At 57.5% G+C, this 26,671-nt stretch overlaps 1 protein-coding gene across 2 annotated transcripts in view; it reads left to right on the top strand.

The window, feature by feature from the left end:
• Positions 1-26,671, top strand: part of VAC14 (VAC14 component of PIKFYVE complex) — a gene marked incomplete at its 5' end in the record, with an annotated part of 60,500 nt that overhangs the window by 22,662 nt on the left and 11,167 nt on the right. For both annotated transcript variants that reach the window (XM_084269979.1, XM_084269978.1), the window contains 2 exons: positions 6,702-6,852; positions 17,263-17,395. In XM_084269979.1, coding sequence (XP_084126105.1) covers positions 6,702-6,852; positions 17,263-17,395 — 284 coding nt within the window. The remainder of the gene's footprint in view (positions 1-6,701; positions 6,853-17,262; positions 17,396-26,671) is intronic.

Genomic DNA, 26,671 nt, shown 5'->3' with positions numbered 1-26,671 from the left:
TCCCTACAGCTCTGAGACTGAGGATCCCCTTAGGAAGGGGGGTGGTTTCCTGGGCAAATCTCGCTGCCCTGTCACCTGCACCGGGAGTGGATGTCAGAAAGGATGCGGAGCTGCAGCCCCGATGCTCTTTGGGAGCGGTGGGTTGGACCCTTCTACCCACAGGGTAGAAGCACCACTGCAGGCAAGGAGAGTTCTCTCTGGGTCATCTCCCTCTGCAGCAGGGCCCTTTGGTTCCCTGCCTCCTTCCTGGCTGGAGATGCCTGAGTTTGGCTGAACACAACAGGCGGTGAGGGTGTCCCTGAGACACCCCCCGAGCAGCGGGTGCTGCTGGTTTTCTGCCTCTGCTCCTTTGCTTTTCTCTGGCTCTGAACCCGAGCCCAGCACGTTCCTGTTTGCTTATCTGCTGCTCTGGATCTCGCTGGGGGGTTGGAAGCTGCACTGGGCCTGTTGTCTGGCTCAGGCAGCAGTGATGCTGCACAGGAGGTGCAGAGCTGGTGGCTGGTAGGAAGCAGGATGGACTCCGGCTCCCTCTGCGCTCTGCAGGCCCGACCCGCGGGTGTGGAGACACCGGGCAAGGCTGGGGGTTCAGGGAGAGGATCTGACTGATCTCAGCTTGCTGTTTGCAGCAGCATCTCCTAGAGCATCCCGTGGGGGCAGAGTGGATGGAGAGCTGCTGATGGAGAAGGCCCTGGGGGTGCTGGGTGACTGTGACTGAGCGTGAGCCGGCAGCGTGCCTGGGTGGCCAAGAAGGCCAAGGGCATCCTGGCTTGTGTCAGACCCAGCGTGGCCAGCAGGTCTGGGGCTGGATTGTGCCCCTGTGCTCGGTGTTGGTGAGGCTGCATCTTGAGTGCTGGGTTCAGGTTTGGACCCCTAACTGCAAGGAGGACACTGAGGTCCTGGAGCGAGTCCAGAGAAGGGCGAAGGGGCTGGGGAAGGGGCTGGAGAGCAAACCTTCCTCGGGGCAGCTGAGGGAGCTGGGGGTGTTCAGCCTGGAGAAGAGGAGGCTGAGGGGATACCTTATCACTGCCTACAGTGACCTGACAGGAGGGTACAGAGAGGTGGGGGTTGGTCTCTTCACCCAAGGGATGGGTGATGGGACGAGGGGGAATGGGCTCGAGCTGCGTCAGGACAGGGTCAGATCAGACATTAGGGAAAGATCCTTCCCCAAAGGGCTGTTGGGCACTGGGACAGCTGCCCATGGAACGGGGAGTCCCTGCCCCTGGCTGTGTTTAACAGATGGGTAGATTAGGTGCTCTGGGATGTGGGTTAGTAGAGGATGGGTGTTGTTGGCCTTGATGCTCTCAAAGGTCTTTTCCAGCCCTGGGATTCTGTGATCCATCAGAGGGCTGCTCCTCATGCTCCGCCGGGGTCAGTACCCTTCCCTGAGGTGGGTGGTGATGGACTTGAACATCTGCATGACGTTCAAGCCAACTTCTCCATGACAAGCTGAAGCATTTTGCCCCCTCCCTTGGGTTTCCAGTGTTAAATCAGGAGAGGAGGACCCCTGGGTCTGGCAGCATACTGGTACGTGTCTCTCTCCCCTTCACTACCCCTCCAACATCTCATCCCCCAGCACAGCAGTGTTTCAAATGCCAGGTCTCTGCCCCATGCTGTCATGTTAAATCCCAGTGAACGTCTCCCATTCCCAGTACACTGAAGCTGAACAAAAGCTTGTGCCAGAGCCAATAGCTTGTCCTAGTGTGGTTTGGTTTGGAGCTCAGCTCCCTTGGGGTCAGAGCCATTGCGCTCCAGCTCCCAGCCTTTAATTTGCCACCGATGGAATATCGTGACCTTGTGGTGGAGTAAACCAGAGGCTGTGAAGAGGACAATTCAGGCATGTGTCTCCCTGGCTTCTAATTTAATTGATTTTCTCCTTTTTTTTGGTGGTTAAAGCATCTCTGGAGCAAGACTTGGAGCTGTGAGGTACCGGGACAGGGAGGCTGCTTGTTTCCATGAGGGAAGTGACACCGAGGGGGAGCTGAGGACAGAGATGGAGGGGTAGGGAGAGAGGTGTATAATTTCAGCCAGAGGGTGGGAAATGTGGTCAGCCCAGCTTGCAGTACTGGGAAGCAACCCATCCTAGGAAGCAACCTGTACTGGGAAGCAGCCTGTAAGCACAAGTCTGAGGGTGGGGTGGCAATTTCCCCAGGGATTGGAGGCTTCAGAAGGGCTTTGGAGATAATGATCTGTGTGCAGGGGTTGGAAGTTTTCCTTGGGGGAGGGAAACAGGATCCACAGGGAGCTGCTTGGCTCAGCACTGCCTCTGGACCCGAATCGTGTGCCTTGCCTGTCCACATGGAGTTTGTAGGTGTCCCCACAGCCAGTGGTGAACACTACAAACCTGTGTGCTGCAGAGGATGGCGGGCGATCCCTGCAGATGTCACAGGGAGCTGGCTCAGGACAGGTCTGGAATGGGATGGAGGGGTGGGATATGGGATTTGGTGAGCTCAGCTTTGAGTGCAGAGGGAGGTGCTGGATGGGAAGCAGGGTAAGCAAATCAAAGCAAACCTTCTTCTTGCTGTCAGGTCTGGGGCTTGGGACACTGAATTTGTAGGGAGTTACAGGCATTCAGCCCCCCCCAGGGATGCTGTGGGGCAGCTCTGGCTTCCCCCAGCCCCATCCAGCTGTCTGGACCGGTCCTGCCTCCTTCCCTGCCCTCCTCAGCATCCTGCCCTGTGCCTGGCATCAGGCAGGGTGTTAAGCTCCCTGTATGCCCATTAAACACAATTAAAGAGGTGCTCTGAGCTGTGACAGTGCACAGGGTGAATTGGGGGAACGAATTGTGGGGGGTTGCAAAAGCAGGAGGTGGGGACAGCGAGTTCTCAGGTCAGTTTTGGGTGGCTGTGGCTCTGTTCCCAAGTGGTCACTGCTGTTTGGTGATGCTTTCCCTCCGCTCCACATCCTCTCCCAGCCACGAGCTGAAATCCGGCGGCTGCAAAGGGGGGGAAAAAGGTCTCAGGGAGATCAGAGGATAAAAGTTCCTGGGCTGGGGACCTGAAAAGAGGTCTGGTTAAATTAGTGTGGGAAGATTAATGGGGGGGTTTCTTTGCTCTTTCTGCCTTTAAAGGCAGCAGAGGCGGGGGGTACGCGAGTTTGCTTTTCACACCCTGTGTGTCTGGGGCTCGGCCAGCGTCACTGCTGGCTGCTCTTGGCTCCAGGACTGCCTGGCTGTGCTCCCCTCCCCTCCCCTGGCTGCAGCTAAAAGGTTTGGAGAGAAGAGGGGAAAAAAAAAAAAAAAACAAAACCAACCCCCAAAATCATAAATAAAGCAACGAAGCCCTGTGGGGAAACCTCACTGCCAAGTGCTGCTGAGTGAGGGGGCAGCAGGAAGCACCCAGCAGCATCCTCAGCTGTCCCGGTCCCCTCCCGGGGCACTCTGCACCCTGCCAGTCCTGGGGACCGTAGAATCATAGAATCCCAGCCTGGTCTGGGTTGGAAGGAACCCCAAGGATCAGAGAGCTCCAGCAACCTGCCACAGGCAGGGCCACCAACCTCTAGGCCTGGAGCTACACCCAGCTTCCCTGGTCCCCTCCAAAGACCGTGCTTCGCAGTCCTTATCCTTCCTTTCCCCATCTTGGTGGCATCATGCATCAGCTGGATTCCCACCATCTCCTTGGGCAGAATGACCTTGTTCCTGGTGCCATGAGCCCCATTTCGCTGCCCTGGGACATCCAAGGCCGCCCCTGAGCACCTCCTTGCTCTGCAAAGGCTTTTTAATCTTTACACTTCTTTTATTTTTTGGTTTTTTAAACACTTTTCCATAAATACCAGCAAGGGGAGCATCTTCAGGAGCTCAGTCTCTGTCTGTGCTGTCGTGTGCACCCCGGGAGCTGCCGCTGCCACTTCTCCCAGTGTGCTGGGGCAGTCAGCATGTGCTGTGGGGTGCTGAGTCTTGCTCCCTGGGGGTCTGCAGCACATTTGGGGTCACCTCCCTGACCTCTGCAACAGGACAGGACAGTATGTTTGCCAGGAGCATCAAGGTGATGCTTTGCACATGGGACGTGGGTCCCATCCAGCATGTGCTGTTTGAGGGCTGCCTTTTCCCTGCTCATTCCCTGCCTTCTCCCTGTTTCTCCCTGCACCACCCCCAGCAGAGCTGGTCTTGGCTCCGCTCAACAGAGCAAGCGGCAAATTAACCTGACCTAGATCTAGGGAAGCTGGAGGGACCGACAGTTTCATGTGCCCTCAAAATCTGTGCTCTGGAGCACAACAGGGAGGAATCCTACCTATTCCCAGGCAGGAGGAATGGCTGCTGAGGTATAACTGTGTGATAACCCGCTCCTCATCCCCCAGCCCTACAGAGAGCTCGTGATATCGGCCAGGTCTCCCCGTCCATCGCGATGCTGCGTCCCTGCTCCTTCCAGTTCCTGCTGCTCACCCAGAGCCACAGCACACCACCCTACCTCTCATCTCTGCTGGAAAGCCTTCATGGAAATCCCTTCTGGGTTGGGAAAGCATCCTCAGGGATGCTCCACTAGGCTCTCAGCCTGCAGCTGGGAATGGCTCTGGCCCTTGTGCTCCATCGCTGTCGGGTCCGACGGCCACTGGGCTCCTGACGGATGGGACTAGCTCGCTCCTGGCGCAGCCAGCCCGTTGCCATGGCAATGGCAGGATATTGGCTTTCTTACAGCCTCCTCGCTCGCACAAAGCCAGCCAAGGGCTCCAGCTTTGCTTAGCACAGGGATGTGCAGCGCATACCAAGCGCTCCTGGCGTTCCCCAGTTCCCGGCTGGGAACCTGTGCTGGAGCGTGCGGGCAAGAAGCAGCGGGAGCTGGAGCTCCCTGCCTCTTTCCCACGGCTGGAAAATCCTCCATGGCTGCCCGCTCCTCCTCATCCCCAGGTGCTCGTGCACCCATCTTTCCTTGCTTTTTATTTCCTCTGTGGTTTTCAAATGCAGCCCATCCTGTGCTGCTTTTTCCACCTCCTGCCTGGAACCTGGACACAGTCTGGGAGGTCGGATCCTCGATACAGGATAAGACGTGGCTCTCAATGCTTTGGGGAGGCAGCAGGATGGACTTTTTCCCAGTTTGGGGTCTTGGTCCCATTTCCTGATGCTGTGGGAGCTGCTGGTGATGTCCACGCTGGCCAACAGCCCGAGCGTTGGGCCGGATGGTTGGGCTCTGGGGTGGGATGGTGGCAGCAGCAGGGTGGCTGCTTCACACAATGTGTCGGTCACACCTTGGAATGGGCTTGGCATCATAGGATACCTCATCCTGGTTGGGGTTGGAGTGTGTGCTGGGTGGCAAACTCAGTGTCAGGAACAAGAGTCTAGGCTGTTGCCCTTCTGCCAGCCCCAGTAGCCGAGCCCTGAGGTCATTCCCCAGATCCAGTGACACTTGGAAACCTCCCTGGGTATTATTTTCCCTACTCGACAGCTGCATGTTCAGCCACTGGAGAATCTACACGGGGCTTTGGGATGCTCAGGGGCATTGGGGTGGTTTTAGCTGAGCTTCAGAAGCTGGGCAGAAGGGAAGGCACCATAGCATCGCTTCCCTGGAAGAGGATGAGGGCTGGTGGTGGCAGTGACATCCCATCCTCACTGCATGAGTTAGTGTTTTCTGATGTTGGGGTTGTTTTTTTCTCATCTCCGGGGGAACCGCGGGCTGGGAATTAATCATGTTTCTCAGCCTTGCCAAGCGTGCCGGAGCCTTGCGGTGCCCGTGTCAGGCTGCTTCCCCACACCAGCTCTGCACCAGAGCCTGGCCACCTCCCGAAAGGCTCCTGGGGCCTTAAAGCTCTTCTAACTGCACCACAAAAGCCCCAGCCCAGCTTAAGGTATTTGCAGCAGAGAAACCCAGCGACTCCTCCTGATGATGTTTAGGTTCTGCCTGATCAAAAAAATATACATAATTGGCTTCTTTTTCCCCCCAGGGGTAAGGTTTAGGAGGGGGGTTGGGAGCTTAGAAGCTGAAACTCCTCAGTAAGATGCTTTGGAAACACGTGGAAAGCCAGGATGCTGTGCTGGTAGGTAAGGGGTGATCTGGGATACACTCTGCCAGATGCTGATGGGTTAGAGGTGGCCATCAGCCCGTTTCAGCTGCTGTTCTGCTCCGCGCAGCCCCGCTACGCTCGGCGATGATACATCTAGACGCAAGGACGTTTGAATGAAGGGGGACCCAAAATAGCCTGAGACATGAGAAGGATTGAGGACAACCAAAAAAAACCCCAACTCCCCCTGTAATAACTTCTCCAGAAATGCTATATATAGACTAATTCGGCGGCTGCTGGAAGGAGGGAGCTCTGAGATCCGAGCGGCGGCTCTGCCTCGACCTCCTGAGCTCCAGTGCTGGATGAGGAAACAGGGATGGGGGTGCAGGTAGTCAGGCTCCTGTTTGCCCCCCAGAATAACCCTGAGGTTGTCCCAAATCAGTGGTTGTGGAGCGAGGAATGAAACCCCCATATCCCCGAGGTGGGAGAAGCGAGCCCTGCTCCCACTACATCGATTAGGTTTAATTTCCTGTGCTTCCTTGGGATGCACAGAGCAGAAAGGGGGGGGCAAGGGGGTGCCTTCCCCTTTTCCTGCCCCATCCCCTCTGCAATCACTTGAAATTTCCACTTTGAACTTCACAGGCAGCCCTCTTTTCCATGCACCTTTCTAAATCCCTCGGGATGTAGCGGTCGCTTCCTATCCCACCCTCTCCAGCTGTGGTTTTGGAAAGGGAATCTCATCCCGCCAGCTGTGCTCACCCCTCTTTCCGCAGGTTATCCTGAAGGACCTGGAAGTGCTGGCTGAGATTGCTTCTTCCCCAGCAGGACAGACAGAAGGTCAGGGTCCATCTGATGCATCCGATGTCCAACCTGGCTCAGTGGAGCTTCACGTCCCGGCCAGGGCCGGCCAGCTGAACTCCTCCGGTGAGTGCCGCAGCTCCGTGCCTCCCTGCTCTCGCTTGGTTCTCGGTGATGCCGGTCAGATGTGCTTGGGCAGGAGGCAAAGCCTCTCTCTGTGTGACATATCAGTATGTCCATCCCCACACGGTGTTGCTTAGGGGTCAAGTCTGCCATGGCATGGACATGGGGACCATCTTTATTGGTTTGTCTCCAGCTCATGTTTTGGGGATTTAGGGCTCACCAGCAGCAGAGGCTGGTGTGAAGGGATGTTGTTTCTGTGCTGGACCTTGGTACCAGCCTTTTCTCTCTTCATAAAGGCCCACGGAGCCCTAAAATCAGTTTGGGATGGGATGCTGGCCTCAAGCCCGGGTGTTCAAGACATAGCTTGATCTGCAGAGGATTTGAGCTCTGTGATGTTGCCTGTTTGAGGGTGCTCATGCTGACCCTGAGCAGCTCTGAGTGTCCAGCATGACCTGAGGAGAGACACAAAGAGGGACAATCCTATTTTCTGAAGTCTGGGAGGATCAAAAGGGCAATTCATAAAAAGCCTTCCATTAATTATCCTGGCACACCAGGAAGGGTTTTTCCACCTTCCCTTGTCTGCAGCTCGTCCTTTGCAGATCCTTGGCTGCCCCTTCTCCTCCACTGCTGCTATTTAAGGGCCTCCCTGTTGTACTCCCAGGCCAGGTTGTCCCAGCCAAAAGCACGTTTCACGGCAGCTTTGGATTGCATCCCAAGTGCAGAGCCAAGGCTGCCTTCTCCCCGTGCAGCACGCGGAGCCTTGCAGAAACCATCGCCGGAGAGGGAGGCTGGGCTTCAGCTGGGGGGCTTGGGGGGGGAGTTTATTCACAGATGTACCTGTTTGGTTCCAGCTCTGAGCTGGAAGGGAAAGGTGGGGGCTGTGATGCTGGCGACCTCCCCAAGCCCTCCCTGAGCCTCATCCATCCTTCCCGGTGTCAGAAGCTGAGACCGCCTGGGTGGAGCAGCTCCTGCGGTGCTGGCCAAGCAGCTGAGGAGCCGCGGTTCAGCTCGTGTTGATGGTTGTCTGAGGTTTCCTTCCTTGTGGATGAGCTAAAAATAGCAGGCTGGATGGCGTGGATCCTAACAGCTGCCGTGGCCCCTGGTTGCTGTCTGGAAGAGTAACTTGGCGTCGTTTAGTTGAGTAGAACGTTAGAAAAGAGCCTGGCTCTCCCCACGCTCAGGAGATCCTGGTGGAGATGGAGCTCCTGCTGCTCCAGTGTTGGGGCAGCTTGCCCCCCCAGGCAGGTCCAAACAGGTCCTGGCTTCCTCCCCTATTTTCCTCTTCCTCGTAACGCGCCAGATAAATCATTTCTTTGGACGTTTCTGTGGGACTGAGCTTTGCAGGGTGGTTGGCTTTCACCCAAAGGCAGATGGTTTTGGGGAGGGGAAGAGGAGCTGGTTCGTTGGCCTCGGACGTTTAGCGTGGAGGAACGTGGCCCCGATCCCGTCTGGCTCTGACCACCCAGGGCTGGGAGCGCATTGGCCGCTGGGCTCTGGCTCCCAAGGGGACGAGGGGTCGCAGCTGGGCCAGGACCCTGCTCCAGGGTTTTGCCTGGAAAAGCAGAGGCTCTGGGAAAAGACCCTTTATTTTGCTGGAGGGTTGTTTGAGGGGGAGCTGGTTTTGGAGCGGGAGGGTGGCTGGTGGGTGTCCCTATGTCTGCAAACGATGCAGGGAGCGAACACAGAGTGTACCCTGCAGGCTGGCTGGCTGTGAGTACAGCCCTTCCTGGGCAGATGGCATGAGGTGCTGGCGCTGAAGAAAAGGTGTACCCCTTTCTGTGGTCACTGGTTCTGTACTGGGATGTATGGGAGCATTCCCCAAGTGTCCCCTCCCTGGTTAGCACACCTTGGCTCAGGTAGTGCTGCCTCGACAGTAGGATGCTGCTGCACCCTGGAGGGGGGGCTGCAGGGTACCAGCGCTCCCCCCCACCATTAAGTCGCTCCAGTCCCTTCAGCATGCTCCACACCATGATGCCATCAGAGCTGGCAGAGGAATGAGGGAGATATGGCAGGCTCAGCTCCACTCTGGTCCTGCCTGGCCAAGGGTGCAGTTGGTGGTTTGCAGGTCCAGGATCCTGGGTCCCCATAGAACCCTCAACCTCGCAGCAGGTTTCCACGCTGCCCTCTCCATCCCGGCTCTCCAGGCTTTGCCACCCCAGTGGCAAGGGCAGGAGGGGAGGTGGAAGGGGCCGGTGCCCCCACGGTCTTTCCCCAGCTTCCTCTCGTTCCCTTTCTTCCCTCGGGATGTGTTTATGCAGTTGTTTCCCTGCCATTGAGTTGGGTTTCCTTCAGATGCCGGTTGATTAGTCAGGAAAGCCGTGTCCCACTTCCGCGGCCCGTTCCCAGCTCCAGTTTTTATTTAGCCGCTTTGTTCTCCGGTTACGTAAGGTCAGCTGCCCTCCACGCTCCCCAAACACAATGAGCCAGGGCCGGCCCCCTCAGGGACACCCAGCATCCCATCGCTGCTCTCGCTGCCCCGGAGAGGCTGGCTGGGTGCTGACCTCCGGGGCTCTGGTCTTGGGGCCTTGGTTTACCTTCTGCCTGCCTTTCAAGGACAAGGGCTGCAGGGCTGTGAGGTCCCCAGCTCCTGGGGGGATGCTGCCAGCACCCCAAGGGTTTGCCTGATGCTGCCAGCTCTACTTGGAGAGCAGTTTTTTCCAACTACATAAAGGTTGGGACAGGTAGCAGGTGACCCAGGAGCGGTTGGCACCAGGGCCAGCAGGTCAGGCGAGGTGATTCTCATCCTCTAACCCAGAGTGCTGCGTCCAGCTTGGGGGTCCCCAGGGCAAGAAGGAGATGGAGCTGTTGGAGCGAGTCCAGAGGAGGCCACAGAGGTGATCCAAGGGCTGGAGCAGCTCTGCTCTGGGGACAGTCGGGGTGGTTCAGCCTGGAGGAGAGAAGGCTCCAAGGACACCTTCTGTGGCCTTTCAGTACTGGAAGGGGGCTTGTAAGAAAGAAGGGGACAAACCTTTTAGCAGGGCCTGTTGCAATAGGACGAGGGGTAATGGGTTTAAACTCAAAGAGGGGAGATTCAGGCTCAGCGTGGGGAAGACGTGTGCTGAGGACAGAGAGGCACTGGCAGGGGCTGCCCAGGGAGGTGGGAGATGCCCCATCCCTGGGAACATTCAGGGCCGGGTTGGACAGGACTCTTAGCGACCTGGTCTGGTTGAAGTTGTCCCTGCCTGTGGCAGGGGCTTGGACTAGATGGGCATTGAAGGTCCCTTTCCCACCCAGACCAGGTCTGTGATGGCATAGGTGCAAGCCCTCCCGCCTCCTCTCCAACTCTGCTCTGCATGGGAGGAGAAAGCCCCCTCCAAAAGGATGCCGATACCATCTGCCCCTTCGCGCTGGGAAGCTCTTACACACATCCCTTCCTTCCTTCCTCTGCAGCTTTGTATGGAGAAGCAGTCACCACCCTTTGTTTCACAGGAGGCACTTTCCCACTCGGTTGGGTCTCTCCTGCCTGGCTTCCTGCCAGAGATGGCGGGGACCTCTGAGCACCTCACACTGTAGGATGGGTACCAGGAGGCTGTCTCTGTATTGGGCTGTGCTAATGCACCCGAGGTCATTGCTTCCACCCAGTGGTCCATGGGTGTCCTGGAGATTGTGGGTTACACAGGAGGAGGCTGCTGAAAGCCCCTGAGAAACTTGGGCTGTTGGGTTCAGACTCGCTGTATCCACACTGGAGAACGTCCAGCTCTCCAGAGCCTGGACCAAACTGGAGATGTGTTGTCACAGGGGCTTCCCATCACCATCTTCTGGAGGGATTCTTTTTGCAGTGAGCTGAGCTACGTCCCTGTACACTGTCACTTCATTTGGGTAATTGTAGATCTGGTTCTGTAGGACAAGGTCCTGCCTCCAAATGGTCTGGAAACCATCAGGGAGGCCTGTGAAAACACTGGGCAAGAGTCTGTAGGGTCAGAGCATCCAGGATAGGTAGGGAAAGAGAGCTGGGCTGTTGTCAGGTGCCTCAGATTGGCTCTGAACTGGCAGGGATGAAAGGGGAACCCCTCTGGATGAGGGAACTCATCCCCTCCATGGAAGGCTGATGATGTGCTCTCCAAGGAGCTGCTTTCCAACATTTTTCACGGGATCAGGACTGCAGCAGCCAGGAGCAAAGGAGGCCAAGCTAGCAGAAGAGGAAAGAGCTCCTGCTCCTGAGTGCTCTGAGTTCAGCGCTGTTTCCGGGTGGTGGGTGGCTCTGCCATCTCCTTCCCCACTGGCACAGAGCTGTGTGAGGGTTGCCTTTCAACAATGCTCTTCTGCTTCTCAGAGAGATGGGGTATCAGAAGAAAAGGAGGGGCTGGGTTGTTTTTTTTTTCTCCTGGATGCAGTGGAAAACCCCAGGAGAGACCATCCAGACTGTGACCCCAGCTCACCCAGTGTCTCTTCAGGCTTAGATCCCTCCGGAGACGGTCACAGCACGTGGCTGGCCGGATTCCCAAAGCAAAGCCAGCAATGCAGAAGTCACTGGTGTAGATAAGATCACCCCTAGCCCAACACCCCTGTGCAGTTACTTTGCCGGGCTGCCTCAGTTTCCCCAAGCTGTTGCCAGGAGCATTGGTGCAGAAGTGGCCTGGCCAAGGCTGCTCACTCCCTGTGGGCTGTCTCCATGTGCTTTGCCTTCCCTTGCAGCAGCCTCAGCCCGCTCAGAACTCGCTGCAGAGTGTAACTGCTCCGGTCTCTGCCGGGTGTTTTCCTCTCCTGTGCATTAACCGAGCTATTCCCTGGCTGTGTTTGCATAGTGACTTCCCATAAGGAGGGAAAAGGAGCCTGCAGGAGCTCCCATCCTTCCTGGGAAGCCCACGGCTCTTTAGCCAGGTAGGAAGGGGAGCAGCACCCGGGTGTCCGGGCAGCCCTGCCGAAGCAGGGTGAGCGCAGCCGGAGCCTGGGCAAGCCGGCCTTTCCCTGGGTTTGTTTCCTGCAGAGAAGGGAGAGAGGAGATTTTGCAGAGCCCAGCTGAGCTGCCGACACATTCCCATCTGTTTCCAGCTACTCCCCATGCCGGGGTTGGGTTTTTTTTGGGGGGGGTGGGGAGGATTTTGACTCTATTTTTATCCCGTTGGGCGAAGCAGCTTCGTCTCCGTGTTTGCGAAAGCTCAAATTCGAAACATCCTGGGGAAAGCAGGAAAGGGGGGGAAGGGGAAGGGGAAGGGGGGAAGGGGAAGGGGGCAAGATGCCGTGGAGGTTCCCACATTGCTGAGCCCCGGGGTTTTCACCCAGCACCATCTGGCAGCAGCGACTCCACGCCGATGGCTCTCGGGCTGGTCGAAGCCTCGCTGGCTCCAGCTGCTGCCAGGTTTATCCTGGCTGCTCCCGAAGGAACCAGAGGAGATCTTTCTCCGGGCTGAGCTGGAAACACGATGCCCCCGGGAAGGCGCTGGGCTGGGAAAGAGGCTCAGCCCCATCAACTCATAGCTCACCCTCCCCATATCCACGCCGAAATCGCTTCAATTAAGGATTGTGGTAGATCATTTTAGCTAATTACCCTCACAGATACTCCTTAAACAGCTATTGCAGCTTTAGCAGGCTTCGGAAAGGAATCAATTCCAGGCCAATCTTACTTAAATTCGGTTTAAATGGAGTTAAGCGACTCTGCACCCGTTTTAATTAAGACCAGTTGGAAACCAATTATGGTAAATTAGTGGAAGTCGTGTCTTCTGCCAGGGTGAGCTTTGGTGCTTTGTAGCCAAGGTGGGAAAAGCCAAGGTCGTGGTGGAATCTGCCAGCACCACCACACCCACCAAGCCTTTCCCAACCCCCCCTGGAGCAATTTGGGGACGCTCTGGCCACTGTAGGTCTCGAAGCAGCTCAGCCCGTCGAGCAGCCAGACAGCCCAAATGTTCCAGCCTGCTATATGGGATATATATATATTTATAAGGGCCTTAATATAGATCCCTAATTGCCTCTCCTGCTTGATTTATAGCATGGCTGCCCGAGCGATGGGAACAGCGCGAACCAGGGAGCGCTCGGGGATGCACCGGTGCTTTTGGAGGGTGTTCGCCACGCTCTGCACCCATAGATTGGGGAGGGTGGGATGGAGACGGATGCGGTGCTGGCTTAGGCGATGCAAGAACCCTGCTCGTGGCCCCAGGCTGCAGAGTTGGCTTCAGGAAAGGATCCGCCAGCCCCGGGATGCAGGAGGATGCTGTAGTCCTTGGGAGGGGTCATTGGGGGGGGATGGGATGGGTGTCAAGGTCTTTCTCAGCCTGTTTCCCTGCTCTGATCCCCCCCCCCCAGCCCCAAATTCCCAGGGTTTTATTCTCTATTCCAGCTGATACCCAGGCTGAGTTCCATCACCAGCACAGACCTCTCTTCCAGCTCCCTCCTCCGTGCTGCGTTTAAAAATAGAGAGAGGCATCGGAGCGGTGGCACCGGCCCCGCTGCGGGTGCGGTAACAGCTGAGCTGGCGGGTCGCGGCTCTGCGAAGCCTCGCGGCAGGGGAAGGGGGAGAGGCGCGAGCGTCGACTAATGGAGCCACAGTTTTCATAACACTTCTGTCTGCGCCGCCGCTCGCGCCGCGGAGGAACCCGCTCGCCAAGCTGCTCCCACGGCTCTGCCGAGCCCAGGGTGCCGCCGCGCTGAACCACAACCCGCAGAGCGGCGAGCGGAGCTCCGGGGCTGCGCCAGGAAGGGTTATGTGATGGATGGCAAAGGAGGTGGCAGCCGCTTCCTAGACACCCCATAAACACGGAGCGAGCAGGAGGTTCTGGAGCATTGGGAGGTTTCACAAGAGGAACGTTTTGCCTGCTTGGAAAGGAGTTCTCGAGCTTTTAAACTCCAGCTGAGGTTTGGGTTGAGGGTTTTGAAGCCTGGGAGGCTCCTACACGCTGGTTTCTCGCTCTCCAGAGAGCACTGACACAGCGTGCCGCGGTGGAAGCCATCCACAGGGACACCCAGGCGTAGCCCCTGGGCGCTGGGGGCGGGAGGGATGGAGGAAGGATCCTGTCTGAGCTGGGTGCCAGTGCTCCTGGAGGCAAAGGGTGATGAAACAGGTTGTAACATCACCTTTAAAAAGAAACAAACCCACCCTAGGACTTATTCTTCTGTGTCCCAGTCCCTCCTTGCTCCCAGCTCTCTGAGCCGCTGCCCAGCTTCCTCTAGGCTGGGAGGGAGAGTTGGAGGCTCAGGAGCAAGTTGATGGAAGCAGAAAGCGGGGCTGGAAGCTGGTCACCCTGCAGCTGCCATCCCATCTCTGAGGCCTCTCTGTTTTTTGGATGCCTGGCTGACCCAGTGGGTCCTTCCTGGTCTCCAGTCTGGGATGCTGAACATCCCGATCCGGTGTCCCACACTGCTGTTCCCAGCTGCACGGCTCCAGGGCTTCGTCCTGGGCACGTTGCTGCTGGTGACAAGGGGACCTCATTGCAGCCTTCATGTCCCTGAAGGGAGCAGAGGAACAGGAGGGAATCAGCTTGTTAAAGGGCAGAGCCTGGCAGGACAAGGGGGATGGAGTGGAGCTGGAGGAGGGAAGGGTTATATGGGATATTGGGGGAAGTTCTTTCCAGAGAGAGTGGTGAGGGGCTGGAACAGGCTGCCCAGAGAGGGGGTGGGTGCCCTGTCCCTGGAGGTGTTCAAGGCCAGGTTGGATGGGGCCCTGGGCAGCCTTGTGTAGCTCCAGGCCTGGAGGTTGGTGGCCCTCTCCGTGTCAGGGGGTTGGAGCTCTGTGACCCTTGGGGTCCCTCCCAACCCAGACCAGTCTGGGATTCTGTGCTTTTGGGATTTCAAGGAGGGAGAAAGCCCCAGATCAGACCTTCCCCTGGGGTGGAGCTGTGACATCCCCCCTGCTCCTAGCCCTTGGCTTGGCTGCCTCGCCGCCGCTTGACAAAGCGGACAGAAGAACATCCCTTTGCAGCTTTGACATGACCCTTTCCCTCCACCCATCACCCCCCCTCTGCCAACCAGTGCCTGCATCCCCTTCTGGCTGGGAGATGCCTGAGCCCTGGACGGCGCCGTGTCTCTTCTCCGCCCGCTCCGGAGCAGCGCTGAGCAGCTGTGGTGCCGCCCGTGGGGCGCGGCTGCGTTTCCACACTGCGCCGAACAAACCCGCCGTTGTTCTGGAGACCCTGGGCTCAGCCAGACCCCTGCTTGGGGTTTTCTTTCCTTCTTCTTTACCCCCCACCCCCCCCCATCCTGGATCATCTTCCCCACAGCTGAGGGGAAACGCAGTGCTGTGCTGAACATCTGTGCTCTGGGAGATGCCTGGTTTGGGGTTTCTCTTCCGTTGAGGAAGAACATACGGCTCCAGTGGGAAGGAGCCACCAGGTTCTGGCCCAGATGACCACGTACTTCATGTTCCTTTTTCTTTGGTGCTGTGTGTTCTCTGGGATGCTCAATCCCAGCCTTGGGTGGCTCCATCTCTGCATATCACCGGAATGGGCAAGGTGGAAACCCCCCCCGTGGCTTCTTCATTGGATTTCCTGGGCTTTGGCAGCTTGATTGCCTCTGTAATTAGCTGCTCCGTGCTCTGCTGAGTCTTGGTAGAAGCAGAGAGCATTCATAAATCAAACTCTCCAGGTTTCCATCGGCAGCCTGGTGGAAACACCAGCTGGCCTTGGGATGTGGGGAGTGATCTTTGGGGTGCTCACCTGTGGCTGGAGAGCTGCTGGTGGAGAAGGCCCTGGGGGTGCTGGGTGACTGTGACTGAGCGTGAGCCGGCAGCGTGCCTGGGTGGCCAAGAAGGCCAACAGCACCCTGGCTTGTGTCAGACCCAGTGTGGCCAGCAGGTCTGGGGCTGGATTGTGCCCCTGTGCTCGGTGTTGGTGAGGCTGCACCTTGAGTGCTGGGTTCAGGTTTGGGCCCCTCACTCCAGGAAGGACATTGAGGTCCTGGAGCGAGTCCAGAGAAGGGCAATGGGGCTGGGGAAGGGGCTGGAGAGCAAATCTTCCTAGGGGCAGCTGAGGGAGCTGGGGGTGTTCAGCCTGGAGAAGAGGAGGCTGAGGGGAGACCTTATCACTGCCTGCAACTAACTGAAGGGAGGGTGCAGAGAGGTGGGGGTTGGACTGTTCACCCAAGGGATGGGTGACAGGACGAGGAGGAATGGGCTCGAGCTGCACCAGGGCAGGGTCAGATCAGCCATTAGGGAAAGATCCTTCCCCAAAGGGCTGTTGGGCACTGGGACAGCTGCCCATGGAAGGGGGAGTCACTGCCCCTGGGTGTGTTTAACAGATAGATGGTTGGACTGGATGATCTCAGAGATCTTTTCCAACCCTGTGATTCCGTGATGCTGTGCCTGCTTCCCTCCTTGCTGCGGTCAGACACGGTCCTGCTGCAGGAGAAATTAAAGGGCAAAGCTCTTTGTGAGTGTTGCAGACTCTCACCAAACATTTTTGGGCACCATCCTACTAAATAACCCATCTCCTCTTGTAGTTTCACTGCAGGAAAAGTGATCTTTACCCACCGGCTCCCTGCACGTGCTGGGCTGAGGGGATGTTGTGTCCTCTGCTATCCACGTACCCCAAGCCAGGGGCTGCCCTTTGCTCCATGACCCTCCTTGCTTGGCCGCTCTAGTTACCCATAATTTCCTGCTTTGAGGCTGATCTGTGATAGCTGCTGCCTTGAACCACAGCCTTGTTTGCCTTCTGGGCAGAAACAGTGGCCACCACAGGAGCAGGGAGCAGGTCTGTGTCCCAACCCACCCAGCACTGCAGGAACGAGGATGCTCCAGGCTGGAGGGACCACAGCATCCCTGCCCCATGCCAGCATCCCTGCTGCAGCCTCCAGCTGGTGTTTTTCAAAAGGGGCTTTGGCACCCTGAGAACAAAGGAAAAGACCATTTTTGGGGCACAGTCTCTAAGCCTGGAGCCCTGCTGCAGTTTGATCAGCGCTTTACTCTTACCCTGGGGCACGTTGCGTGTGATGCTGTGCACAGAGTGGCTCCTGCTTTGGGGGCAAATCACAATCCTGGGGGGAAAAGTCACTTCCCTAGGGGGAAAAAAAATCACATCCCTGAGTGAAAACTGGGGCTGAGCCATGAGCCAGGGCTTACCACGTGTCCCTGCCGCTGCGTGCACACTGGGCTGGGGTGCCTATGCCACGTGGGGCTGGGTGAGAGGCTCGTCAGCTCACCCATAATTTGTGGTTTGGGGTGAGCCTACACGCTGCATCCAAGGAGACAGGATGGCCTGTCACCCCAGTGCCCTTCTGCTCTCAGCTGCTGAAGGCCAGCATCTCAGGGAGGATGTCCCAACAAGCCCATGTGCCACCTCAGATGCTTCTCCCCAGGACAGAGGGGGCTGCTGGAGGGCTGGTGGTGCTTGGACTGAGCAGGTGCAGTTACAGGAGGTTTGGAAATCTTCTCGTGCCTCAAGCCTCCTCTGCTGAGGGCCGTGAATGTATTTTGGGTGTCTGCTCCATGATTGAGACTGCTTTGCCTGGAGGGCCCTGGCTGCTCTGACCTGCTCTCACTTTCCCCAGGTACCAGAGCCTTGGAGTGCTCACCCTCCACTCCCACCATGAACTCCTACTTCTACAAGTTCATGATCAACCTTCTCAAGCGCTTCAGCAGCGAACGGAAACTCCTGGAAACCAGAGGACCCTTCATCATCAGGTCAGAGCACCCCACCATCCTCACCAAAGCCTCTCCGCACCCTCCCCAGGGCAGGGTGGGACAGGGATGTCAGGGTTGAGCAGCGTTGGGATTTGCTTCTTGCATGTCAAGGCACCATATTTCTCACTCCCATCCTCAGAGGTGAAGTAGATCCTTATTAAAAAGCGTGGTCAGAACCCGCTTCATTAAGAAACAAGGGGCTCAGAGTGCTGAATCGAGTGGATCCCTCCACCCAGCTGAGCCACATCATCCTTAATGGGATGAAATCTGGGGCAAGGGGTCACTAATTCCTCATCCCGCTGGGAAATAATGAATGTAACAGTTGGGGTGAGGTGGAGAAACCGGTGGGGAGGTTGGTGGGAGGAGAGGGAAGGATGCTGGGTTCTCCTCCCTGCCTGTCCGAGGGCAGAAGGATGCACGAGGTACTCATGGGGGTCCCATCACTGCGATGGGAGGATAAAGAGTGTGAAGCTCCCAAAAACACGTGAAGCTGAGCCAGGCCTTGAGTTGGACCTGCTTGGTCAAGGAGACTGTGGCCAAGTCTTTGGGCTGGATTCATCCCATGAGCGATGCGCGCCGAGGCGGAGCACGGCGGGGTGTGGGGATGCGCCGAAACGTGGGGCAGGGCAGGGTGGCAGCTGCTGTTCGGGCTGCAGGGTGAGGGTCCCCGGGGTTTCCCCTTGCCTGCCTTGAATTTTTATGTTGTGTTCCCCAAAACAATCGAGCTGAGTGCACGTTTTCTCCTTTTTGATGGGCATCTGGTGACATCAGACTTAATCCCATGAGGATTTAAGGGTAAAATGAAGGAAACATCCCACTTGTGGCATCCCCTCTCTTCTCCCCCAGTTTGTGCAGGGAAAACATCCCTATTCCTTGTTAAGGCAGCGGGGTAATTACAGCTGTGGTGAGCCTGGGCAGGGTCACACTTAAAAGCTCTCTTGTCTCACAGCCACCTCAGTTCTTTCCCTCCGGCTCTGGCAGGATGAGCCTGGACTGGCGGCGCCGGCGTTCCCGGCTTTCCCAGCAGCCAGCCGGGGCTTTTACCATGACTCATCCCCCAGAAAGTCTGGGGAAGCCAAAAAAAAATAGGAAAACTAACGAAAAAACTGCAGCTCCATCCTTTGTCGGGTCACGTTGTGGCTCATGAGGGGGAGATGGAGATCTGAAGCTGGAGGGATGGTTCTGGGGGTGGGTGAGGGGCTGAGCCATTCCCTGGGGTACTGGTGGTTAACTCTGGAACTTACTGATGGCTACCAGCATCTTTGTTGCCTCGTGGTAAAGCCAGAGGAGAGCAGAGTGGGAAAACTTGGAGACAGGGGCTCTTTGGAGAAGGTCGGATCTCTTGCTGAAGAGACATGGGAGCCTCATGGTGCTATTTTTAGCTGTTTTTCCAATCCAAACCGTATGCACATTCCCACCTTCCGTCCCTCCCCTGTCTGCCAGCCAGGGGGGTTGTTAAATCACAGCGCAGCAGTTTTCCTGTCACGTTGCTGGTGGGTAAGTCCGAAGGTCTGTGAGGTCAGTGGAGGGGCTGTGGTTAGCAGGAGGCTGGTTTCCAGCCCAGCTCAGGCTTGTTTGCGCCCGGCTGCTGACTCGGGAAGGACTTTGGTCCCTCTCCTGATGTGGACACGGAGGTTATGGGACAGTGTGTGCTTGAGGACTGGGGTGTGGGTTGAGCAGTGGTATGTGGAGGTGGGACCGTCCCTTGTAGGGACCTGTGGAGCTGCTCAGGGTGCCCACCCAATGTTGGGAGAAGCACCTGTGGCCCACCCAGGCAGAGCTTGCCCCTCCAAACCTGGCTCGGGCAGGGATGGGGGCTGTGATGGGTGGGCTCATTGTCAGGGACCCCATCCCAAGCTGGGTATCTCGAGGTGGTTTGCCAGAGAAGACAGGATAGAGCTACACAGAAGCATCAACCAGCTCCAAAAGCTCCTGGCATTCATAAGGAAGAAGCCAGATTGTTTCCTCCCCCTCGCTTAGGAGCACCGGTGCTGCTGGTGCATCCGAGAGGTGCCCTTGGTCTGTCCTGCAGTGGGATCCAGCGCAGCATCACCAGATCACACCATAGCCTGGTGCCTCCTCACTTGTGCCACCACCCAAGGGGACCCTACGGCCACAGCTGAGTGCTGCAGAGCTGCTTCAGTGCCTCAGGAATGCCTGGGAGAGAGGGATGCTCATGGGGAAGGGATGTGTTGAGGGGGCTACGAATCGCCCGGAATCCTCCAGAACAAACCGGGATGGTCACCTGCCTGTCTCCATCTCACACTTCCCACCCCCTGAGGACTCAGAGAGGTGGCAAACCTGCTACCAGGGTCTCTCCAGAGGATTTGGGGGGCTTGATGTGAGTTTCCTGCATCGCAGCAGAGAGGGGGTTCCTTCGGGGGTCGGTCTCTCTCTCTGTCACTTGTGACTCTTTTTTTTAGGCTGGGAGCCAGTAAAGTTATTCCTCCTTGGGCACTCGGGGATCACAGTGCCCTGGCTCAGCATTCCCTTGATGAGCAGACCCAGGACCTTCTCACTAATTAGGAACTATCTGCCCTAGCTGGCGTGTGGCCGTCCTGGAACCAGTGGAGCCCTTAAGCAAGAAGCAAATAACTCACGTGTAGCTGCTGGCCTCCGGACGATGGCTTGGAGCAGCAGAAGAATGCAGAGGAGCTTCCAAAAGCATCACATGGCTCTTTGGAGCAGCCAGGGCTGGCCTGGGGCAGGAGCCCTGCGGAGGGAAGGCTGCTCAGCCGGGAGGGAGGCAGGCAGTGGAGCGGTACCCAGCTTTCCAGGCTGGATTTAATACTCGTTTCTTGGTACCAGTGCTGTGGGGTGGAGGATTAAAGGAGAGAACATCCCTCCCCAGGGCTGGTTGTGCAGCAACTCCCCAGGCTCTGTCTGAGCTCTGGGAGCAGGTTTAGCTCACTAAGCTGAGCCCAGCACTGAAGCAGCTGGCTTTTCACTGCTCTTCAGGATGGAGCAGCTCAGGCGTTCAGGGCTGAGGGACCTTGCTGGGACAACAAATGAACCCTCCCGGGGTACAGGATGTGCTCGAGCGGCTGGAGAGTGGTTCTGAGTGGTTGTTTTGACATGAAAGGCTTAACTTTTAAGCCTGGAGAGGCCCTTTTCTAGCCGAGCAGTGGCACCCTGGGGTGCGAGAGGATGCCTGAGTCAGCAGCTTTGCTCCCTGGGGGGGTCTGTGTGCAGGGCTCGCCTCGGCTTGTTCTGCAGAGCGGCAGAATAAAGCTCCCTGCTGCCTAGAACCTTCTCTGGGGTGTATTCTGAGGTTAAGCTGCATGGAAAGGACCCAGGGGCAGTTCATCAGCCGCCTCCCATGCGATGCCCTTCTGTTAGGGCTGGTCCTTGGCCTGTTTTGGGGGCTGCTCGAACGCCGTGGGGGACGACCAGGAGGGTGGGATGCTTCTCCATCCGCTCTGGAAGCTGCAGGCTGGAGCAGATAAGGTTACTCAGCCAATTTATGGCATTAGCTGGGGAGCTGGAAGGTCTCAAGTCTCGTGATGGGGCTGCGGGTTTCTGGCTCCGGCAGATGGGAGAAGTTCACCTGGCTGGAAATCTGCTGCTTCCTTGAGGTCTCCAGGTCCTGCCAGGATGACGCCCAGTGGGATGACCCCTTCTTTCCTGGTGTTGCCTTTGGGCTGGGGCAGGGAGACAATGGACTAGTCCCTTCTTCTTTCTGGGCAGGAAGGGACTTTTCTGCCTCACAGAGGGTCTGGGGCTGACCGCACTGCTGTCTTGTCTCCCAAAAATAGGGAAAAAGGAGGAAAGCAGGTTTGAATCTGCTAAATGGGGTGGGGAATCAGGATGGGGGGGTGGAGCAGAGGGATGGCGTGTCCCCCAGAGCACAGACATCCGCTGCTCTTGGCAGGCAGGCGCTGAGGAGCATGTTAAATCACTTTTTGCTCAGCCTGCCTCCCGTTCCCAGGGCCGTGCTCTCCGTCTGGAGGGGGGTGGGAAGGCAAGGGCAGCCCACCAGTACCCCAGTGGGGAGGGCTTTGGGGATGGGGTGGTATGTGGTGGGGGGAGCAAGCAATTTAGCTGCAGGCTGGGATGCTGAGAGATTGGCTGGGGACCCTGCATGGAGCTGGGTCGGTGTCAGCTTTGGTTGGGATGTGGTGTCATCCCAAGGCTGGGATGCTCCTCTTCCTTCGGCCCCCTCCAAACTCCCATTGCCAAATCCATACCCCAAAACTCCCTCTGCCCCACCAGCAATGAATCAGGGCTGGTGGGGATGGACACACACACGTGTGTGTGTGTGTGTGTGTCATCTCTTCCTCTCCCCCCCTTCTCTGGGCTGCTGCATTGCAGAACAAACCCTGTGCTTGTTTCTTCGGGGACCGTTCGCCTCGTACCGGGCAAAGCGTTAAAAAAAGAGAGAGAAAGAGAGGGGAAAAAAAAGAGGAGGGAAGAAAAAAAACTCGCAGCCCCTTTGATAAACTGTGATATGAACTCGGGTACAATCCAAACAGCTGTGAGAGCTACAAGGGAAGCTTCTGTGTCGGGAGGCAGCGAGCCTGGAAAACACGCTGCTCTGCCTGCCGGGATGCGCGCTGGCCGCCTGCCCTGCGGCTCCAGTGAGCTGTGTGCTCGCCAGCCCCCTCCCTGCAGAACCTAGAGAAAAAGGGGGGGTGTTTTAATTTAGTATTCATTTTTTGGGCCCCCCACACGCGCCTTTTTGTGAAGTAGAAAGTGGGGAGTTCTCCTGCCTGAGCCTGTGCCTGGGTGCGGAGGGATGGAGTGTCCCCCAGCTCTGCTGGATGCTCCTCGCTCATCTCCAGCTTGTTCCTCTGCGCCTCCAGTTAACCCCTGCCCTGCTCCCCAAAATCCCCCCTCCCCAGTTCAAGGGAAACCCCATGGCTGGAGCTCCACAGTGCTGTTTCCTGGCCTGGGGACATCCAGGCTCTGCTCTTCCACGTCTCCCACTGCCCCAGCTGGGCATGGGCTCCTCTCAGGCTTGGATGGGAATTTGGGGTGGGCGCTGTACCTCTGCCCCCCCCCAGCTCTTGAATTGCCTAATTTACATCATGCAGTGGGCTCCACAAACCCAAGGGACCACATCCCTAATGAAGTTTTAATTTACCAAAGCTCTGGGACATCTTCCTCATCTCCATGGCCCCATGGAGTGGGAGCTGGAGCTGGAGCAGGGGAAACCCAGTATCCCCCAGGCCGGATGTTGGCTGTAGGGATGAAACACACTGGGAACCATCCACAGTGTGATGGAGGAGCCTGTGGGGATAGAAGGGGCTGGGCCAGCCCCTGGACCCCCTGTCCAGGGAACGATGGAGGTACTTGGTGGGGGAGATGCCATCCTGAGCTGGAGGAGCTGGGGGGGGCACCAGACTCTGGGGATGAACTCCTTGTCCCACCCACCCAATGGAAGGGCAACCAGGCTGGGGAAGGGGCTGGAGAGCAAACCTTCCTAGGGGCAGCTGGGGGAGCTGGGGGTGTTCAGCCTGGAGAAGAGGAGGCTGAGGGGAGACCTTATCACTGCCTACACTGACCTGAAGGGAGGGTGCAGAGAGGTGGGCGATGGTCTCTTCACCCAAGGGATGGGTGATGGGATGAGGGGGAATGGGCTCGAGCTGCACCAGGGCAGGGTCAGCTCAGACATTAGGGAAAGATCCTTCCCCAAAGGGCTGTCGGGCTCTGGCACAGGCTGCCCAGAGAAGGGGGGAGTCACTGCCCCGGGTGTATTTGATAGATGGGGAGATGAGGTGCTCAGGGTTTAGCACAGGACAGGACCGGTTGGACTCGATGATCTCAAAGGGCTTTTCCAGCCCTGGGATTCTGTGATGCTGCTCCCAGACTGGCTGTGCTTGGAGCTGCCTGGAAGGATTTGATGGGTTTTCCTGTAGAAAAATAGGAACCACATGTGAGCAGCAGCGCCAGAGCGGGCTGGGACTGATTTGGGTCAGCGAGAGGGTGGAGGAAGGGGAAGTGTGTGTGGGAGAGGGAAATCCTCTCAAAAATGGCCAAGTTCCTTCAGAAGGCAGGTCCAGGGGGGGGATATTTCCTCCTTCCCAGAAGGAATACTCTGGGAAAGCTGCCTGGGGAAGGTGGGTTGGGATGCGGGGAGCAGAGCCCTCAGCTCCCCACCGCACAAACCATCGCGTTCCCTGGAGTGTGGCTACAGCACAAGCAGTTTCCCTGCTGTCTCCCAGATTTTCCTTGCCTGGCCTGTGGGGTGTGGACCCTCTTTTTGTGGGGAGGTTCCTGGCCACTTCTGAGCATCTTGCACCCCATCGCGCTCAGCCCCAAGGGGCACATGGCCCCCCCTCTCCATGTGCCACCCACTGATTGCAGGCACGAGTAGCATCAGGCAAGGTGCTGCCCTGGGATGGGACACCTTTGGCTCTGTGTAGGAATTCCTTCCCTTTGGCACATGAGCTGCTCTGGGGTGCTGGGAGAGAGTCCCCCCTGTAGCACTGAGGGTGCTGGCTGTCACGGGGAGCACCCAGCTGCTCTCCTCTTGCACATCTACTGGCTGGGGAGGGTGAGAAGGAGTGAGGCTCCTCAGGCTGCATCCCCCCGGCATCCCGGCTCCGAAGGCAGGTCGGGTGCTGGGATCCACCCCAGATAACATCTGGGCATCCAAACCACGGCATAAATGAGGGGTTTGGGTTTTTTTAGCTGGTGCTCTTGAGGCCGGAGCGGGGCTGGGCTCAGCAAGTTGCTTGCAGGCACCACCTTTCACAGAATCCCGGGATGGGTTGGGTTGGAAGGGACCTTCAGAGGCCATCTAGTCCCACCCCTGCAGTGAGCAGGGGCATCTTCACTAGAGCAGGTCGCTCAGAGCCCCATCAAGTCTGACCTTGAATATCTCCTCTCCCCAGCTGGTCCTTGGGCTTTCAGAGATCCAGTGATTCCCAGTGGGACCACCTTCCCCCAAATTTCCCTTTCCCACAGGGACAAACATGACTTGTCCCTACAAGGTGGGGATCCAAAGGCTCATCCTCCTCCAGACCAGCATCCTGCTCCTCAGGAGCAACAGCCCTTTTATTTCTTCACCCCAAAGGGAAGCGATGGAGAAGCGAGCGTGGGGACCGCGGGTCCTCTCTCCCAGGCCCTGCTGAGCCTCCCTGGGCTCATGTTGGTGCAGCTTTGCACCCGCTCCTTTAACCTATTTTATTTGCAGCACAGAGAAATCAGAGGGGGAGAAATAAGGCGCCTGTCAGGTTTCTTGGAAATTAGGCCACAGCTGTCAGCCTGGAAGGGGAGCGTACGTCTCCGAGGAAGGAGATGCCGCCGCTTTACGCAGCTCTCCCCGTCCCCAGCCAGCCCTTACCCTTCCTCCCCTTCAAAAGAGAGGATGCACACCTGGAAATGTGGCTGCCCCGTGTAGTTTCCCCTCTGAGGTCGGGTTTTGGAGGGCTGGGATCGTTCCCTCACTGGGGGAAGTGGGCTTTCAGCTCCTGGGAACACATGTGGTGGAAGCAGGGGGGTTGTTTTACTCTCGAGTCATCAGTGGGTGTAAAAGTCAGAGAACAAGTACCTTGGGAGGGTATTTTTTCAGCTTTCCTGGAAGTTTGGGAGGGGGAGAGCTGCCTGTTTCCCAGCTGAGCCTCCTGTACCTGCTCGGATGTTCCTACAGCACCTTGTAAGCCTGGCAGGTCCTTGATGACTGCAGGCAGGACAGCTTTATCTGTGGGTCACCATGAGGTTTCCTGGAGGAAACCCCTGGGACACGCTCCCTTGGGCGGCTGGAGGCTGGCACTGGATGCATGTCTAGTGGGCTTCACCTTGGAGCAGTGGTCACAACTGGTGGGCATTCCTGGGGCTGAGCAGACCATCAAGCTCCCAGATTTAGTTACCTTTTCACGTCTGGTCTATCCTGGAGGATGCCAGCGATGGATCTTCTGCGCTGAGGAGGATCAGAAGAAACAAGAAGAAGTTTGAAGAAACCTCTGAAGAAACTCTTCCTTCTCCTTGGTGTGGGCCTGTTCCCCCTCCTGTTCTCCAGTGCAGAGCTGTGTGAGTATTTCCCTGAGCAGATCGTGCCTGGAGATGTTGGAGATCTGCTTTGTCCGCTGAAGGTGACCTCTTTGAAGGATGCTGCTTGCCAGGCAGCCAAGTGAACAAGGCTGGGTTTGTCATGAGTCACAGTGGATGTGGTGGAGTCACCATCCTGCCAGCTGGAACAGGGACACCCTTGGCAGTCCCACGTTTGAGGGGAGCATCACAGGGAGCAAATACCGAGGGGCTGATGCTCTGCAGAACCAAGACACTGCATCACCAGCTGAAGGGAAGAAGGTTTGAGCACAACTTGGCCCATGCCCATGGCAGTTCAACCACCGGCGCATCGTCTGCGCCCAGCATCACATCACCGCTCTGTCCCTGGGGCAGCGAGTGGCTCTGAGCACAGCGAGTGTGCAGGGAGCCTGGATTTGGGCTGCTTTCCCAGGAAACTGGGATTCTGCAACTGCATCCTGGGATTCCTCACCCAAGCATCTCCTGGCCCTTGCCATCATGCCCAGCAGTACAAGCAGGCAGGAGCTTCGGTTTCGGTGAGTGCACCAGACTCGCTTAGAGACCCTCGTGTTCCCATGTGCCCATCCTAAATTTTCCATCCAGTGAGGAGACCCTCTTGAGAAGTCCCCACACACAGGTGGCTCACAATGTCCCCAGGGGCGGGTGGCCTGCCATGTCCCCCAGCTGGCTTTTTGTTGCTGTCTCCTGGAGCCCAGCGGTGGTTCCAGAGTTTCTGGCTCCCCCCTGGCATGTCCCACCTAAGGAGAGGGGCTCTGGTGCACAGAGGGAGGCGGTGAGGCCTTAGAGCAGCACCAAATTCCCTCAGGGACCCCCATGGGTTGCTCTGGGGCCACAGGGGGCCCCTGAGGAGCACGTTATGGAGGAGATGGCCCCGGCCCCGCGCCAAGCTGGCACCACCAGGGCTCCTGCAGCAGTTGTCACGCTGACGGGTTCTGCGGAGCAGACGCTCCGTGGGCGGGTTGTCTTGTTTGCACTGAAACACTCCCCACCTTTCCCTTTTCAAGCAGCAGCAGCACGGGGCTTGTCTCTGGCTTCCCAGGATCCACACATCTCCTCCCCAGATCCACACATCTCCTCCCAGGATCCACGTCTCCTCCCAGGATCCACACATCTCCTCTTGAGATCCACACGTCTCCTCCCAGGATCCACACGTCTCCTCCCCAGATCCACACATCTCCTCCCAGGATCCACACGTCTCCTCCCAGGATCCACACGTCTCCTCCCAGGATCCACACATCTCCTCCCAGATCCACACATCTCCTCCCAGGATCCACACGTCTCCTC

Source organism: Gallinula chloropus (assembly GCF_964237585.1).
Source record: "Gallinula chloropus genome assembly, chromosome: 13".
In the NCBI taxonomy this organism is placed as follows: domain Eukaryota; kingdom Metazoa; phylum Chordata; class Aves; order Gruiformes; family Rallidae; genus Gallinula; species Gallinula chloropus.
This window is presented reverse-complemented; position numbering and strand designations above follow the sequence as displayed.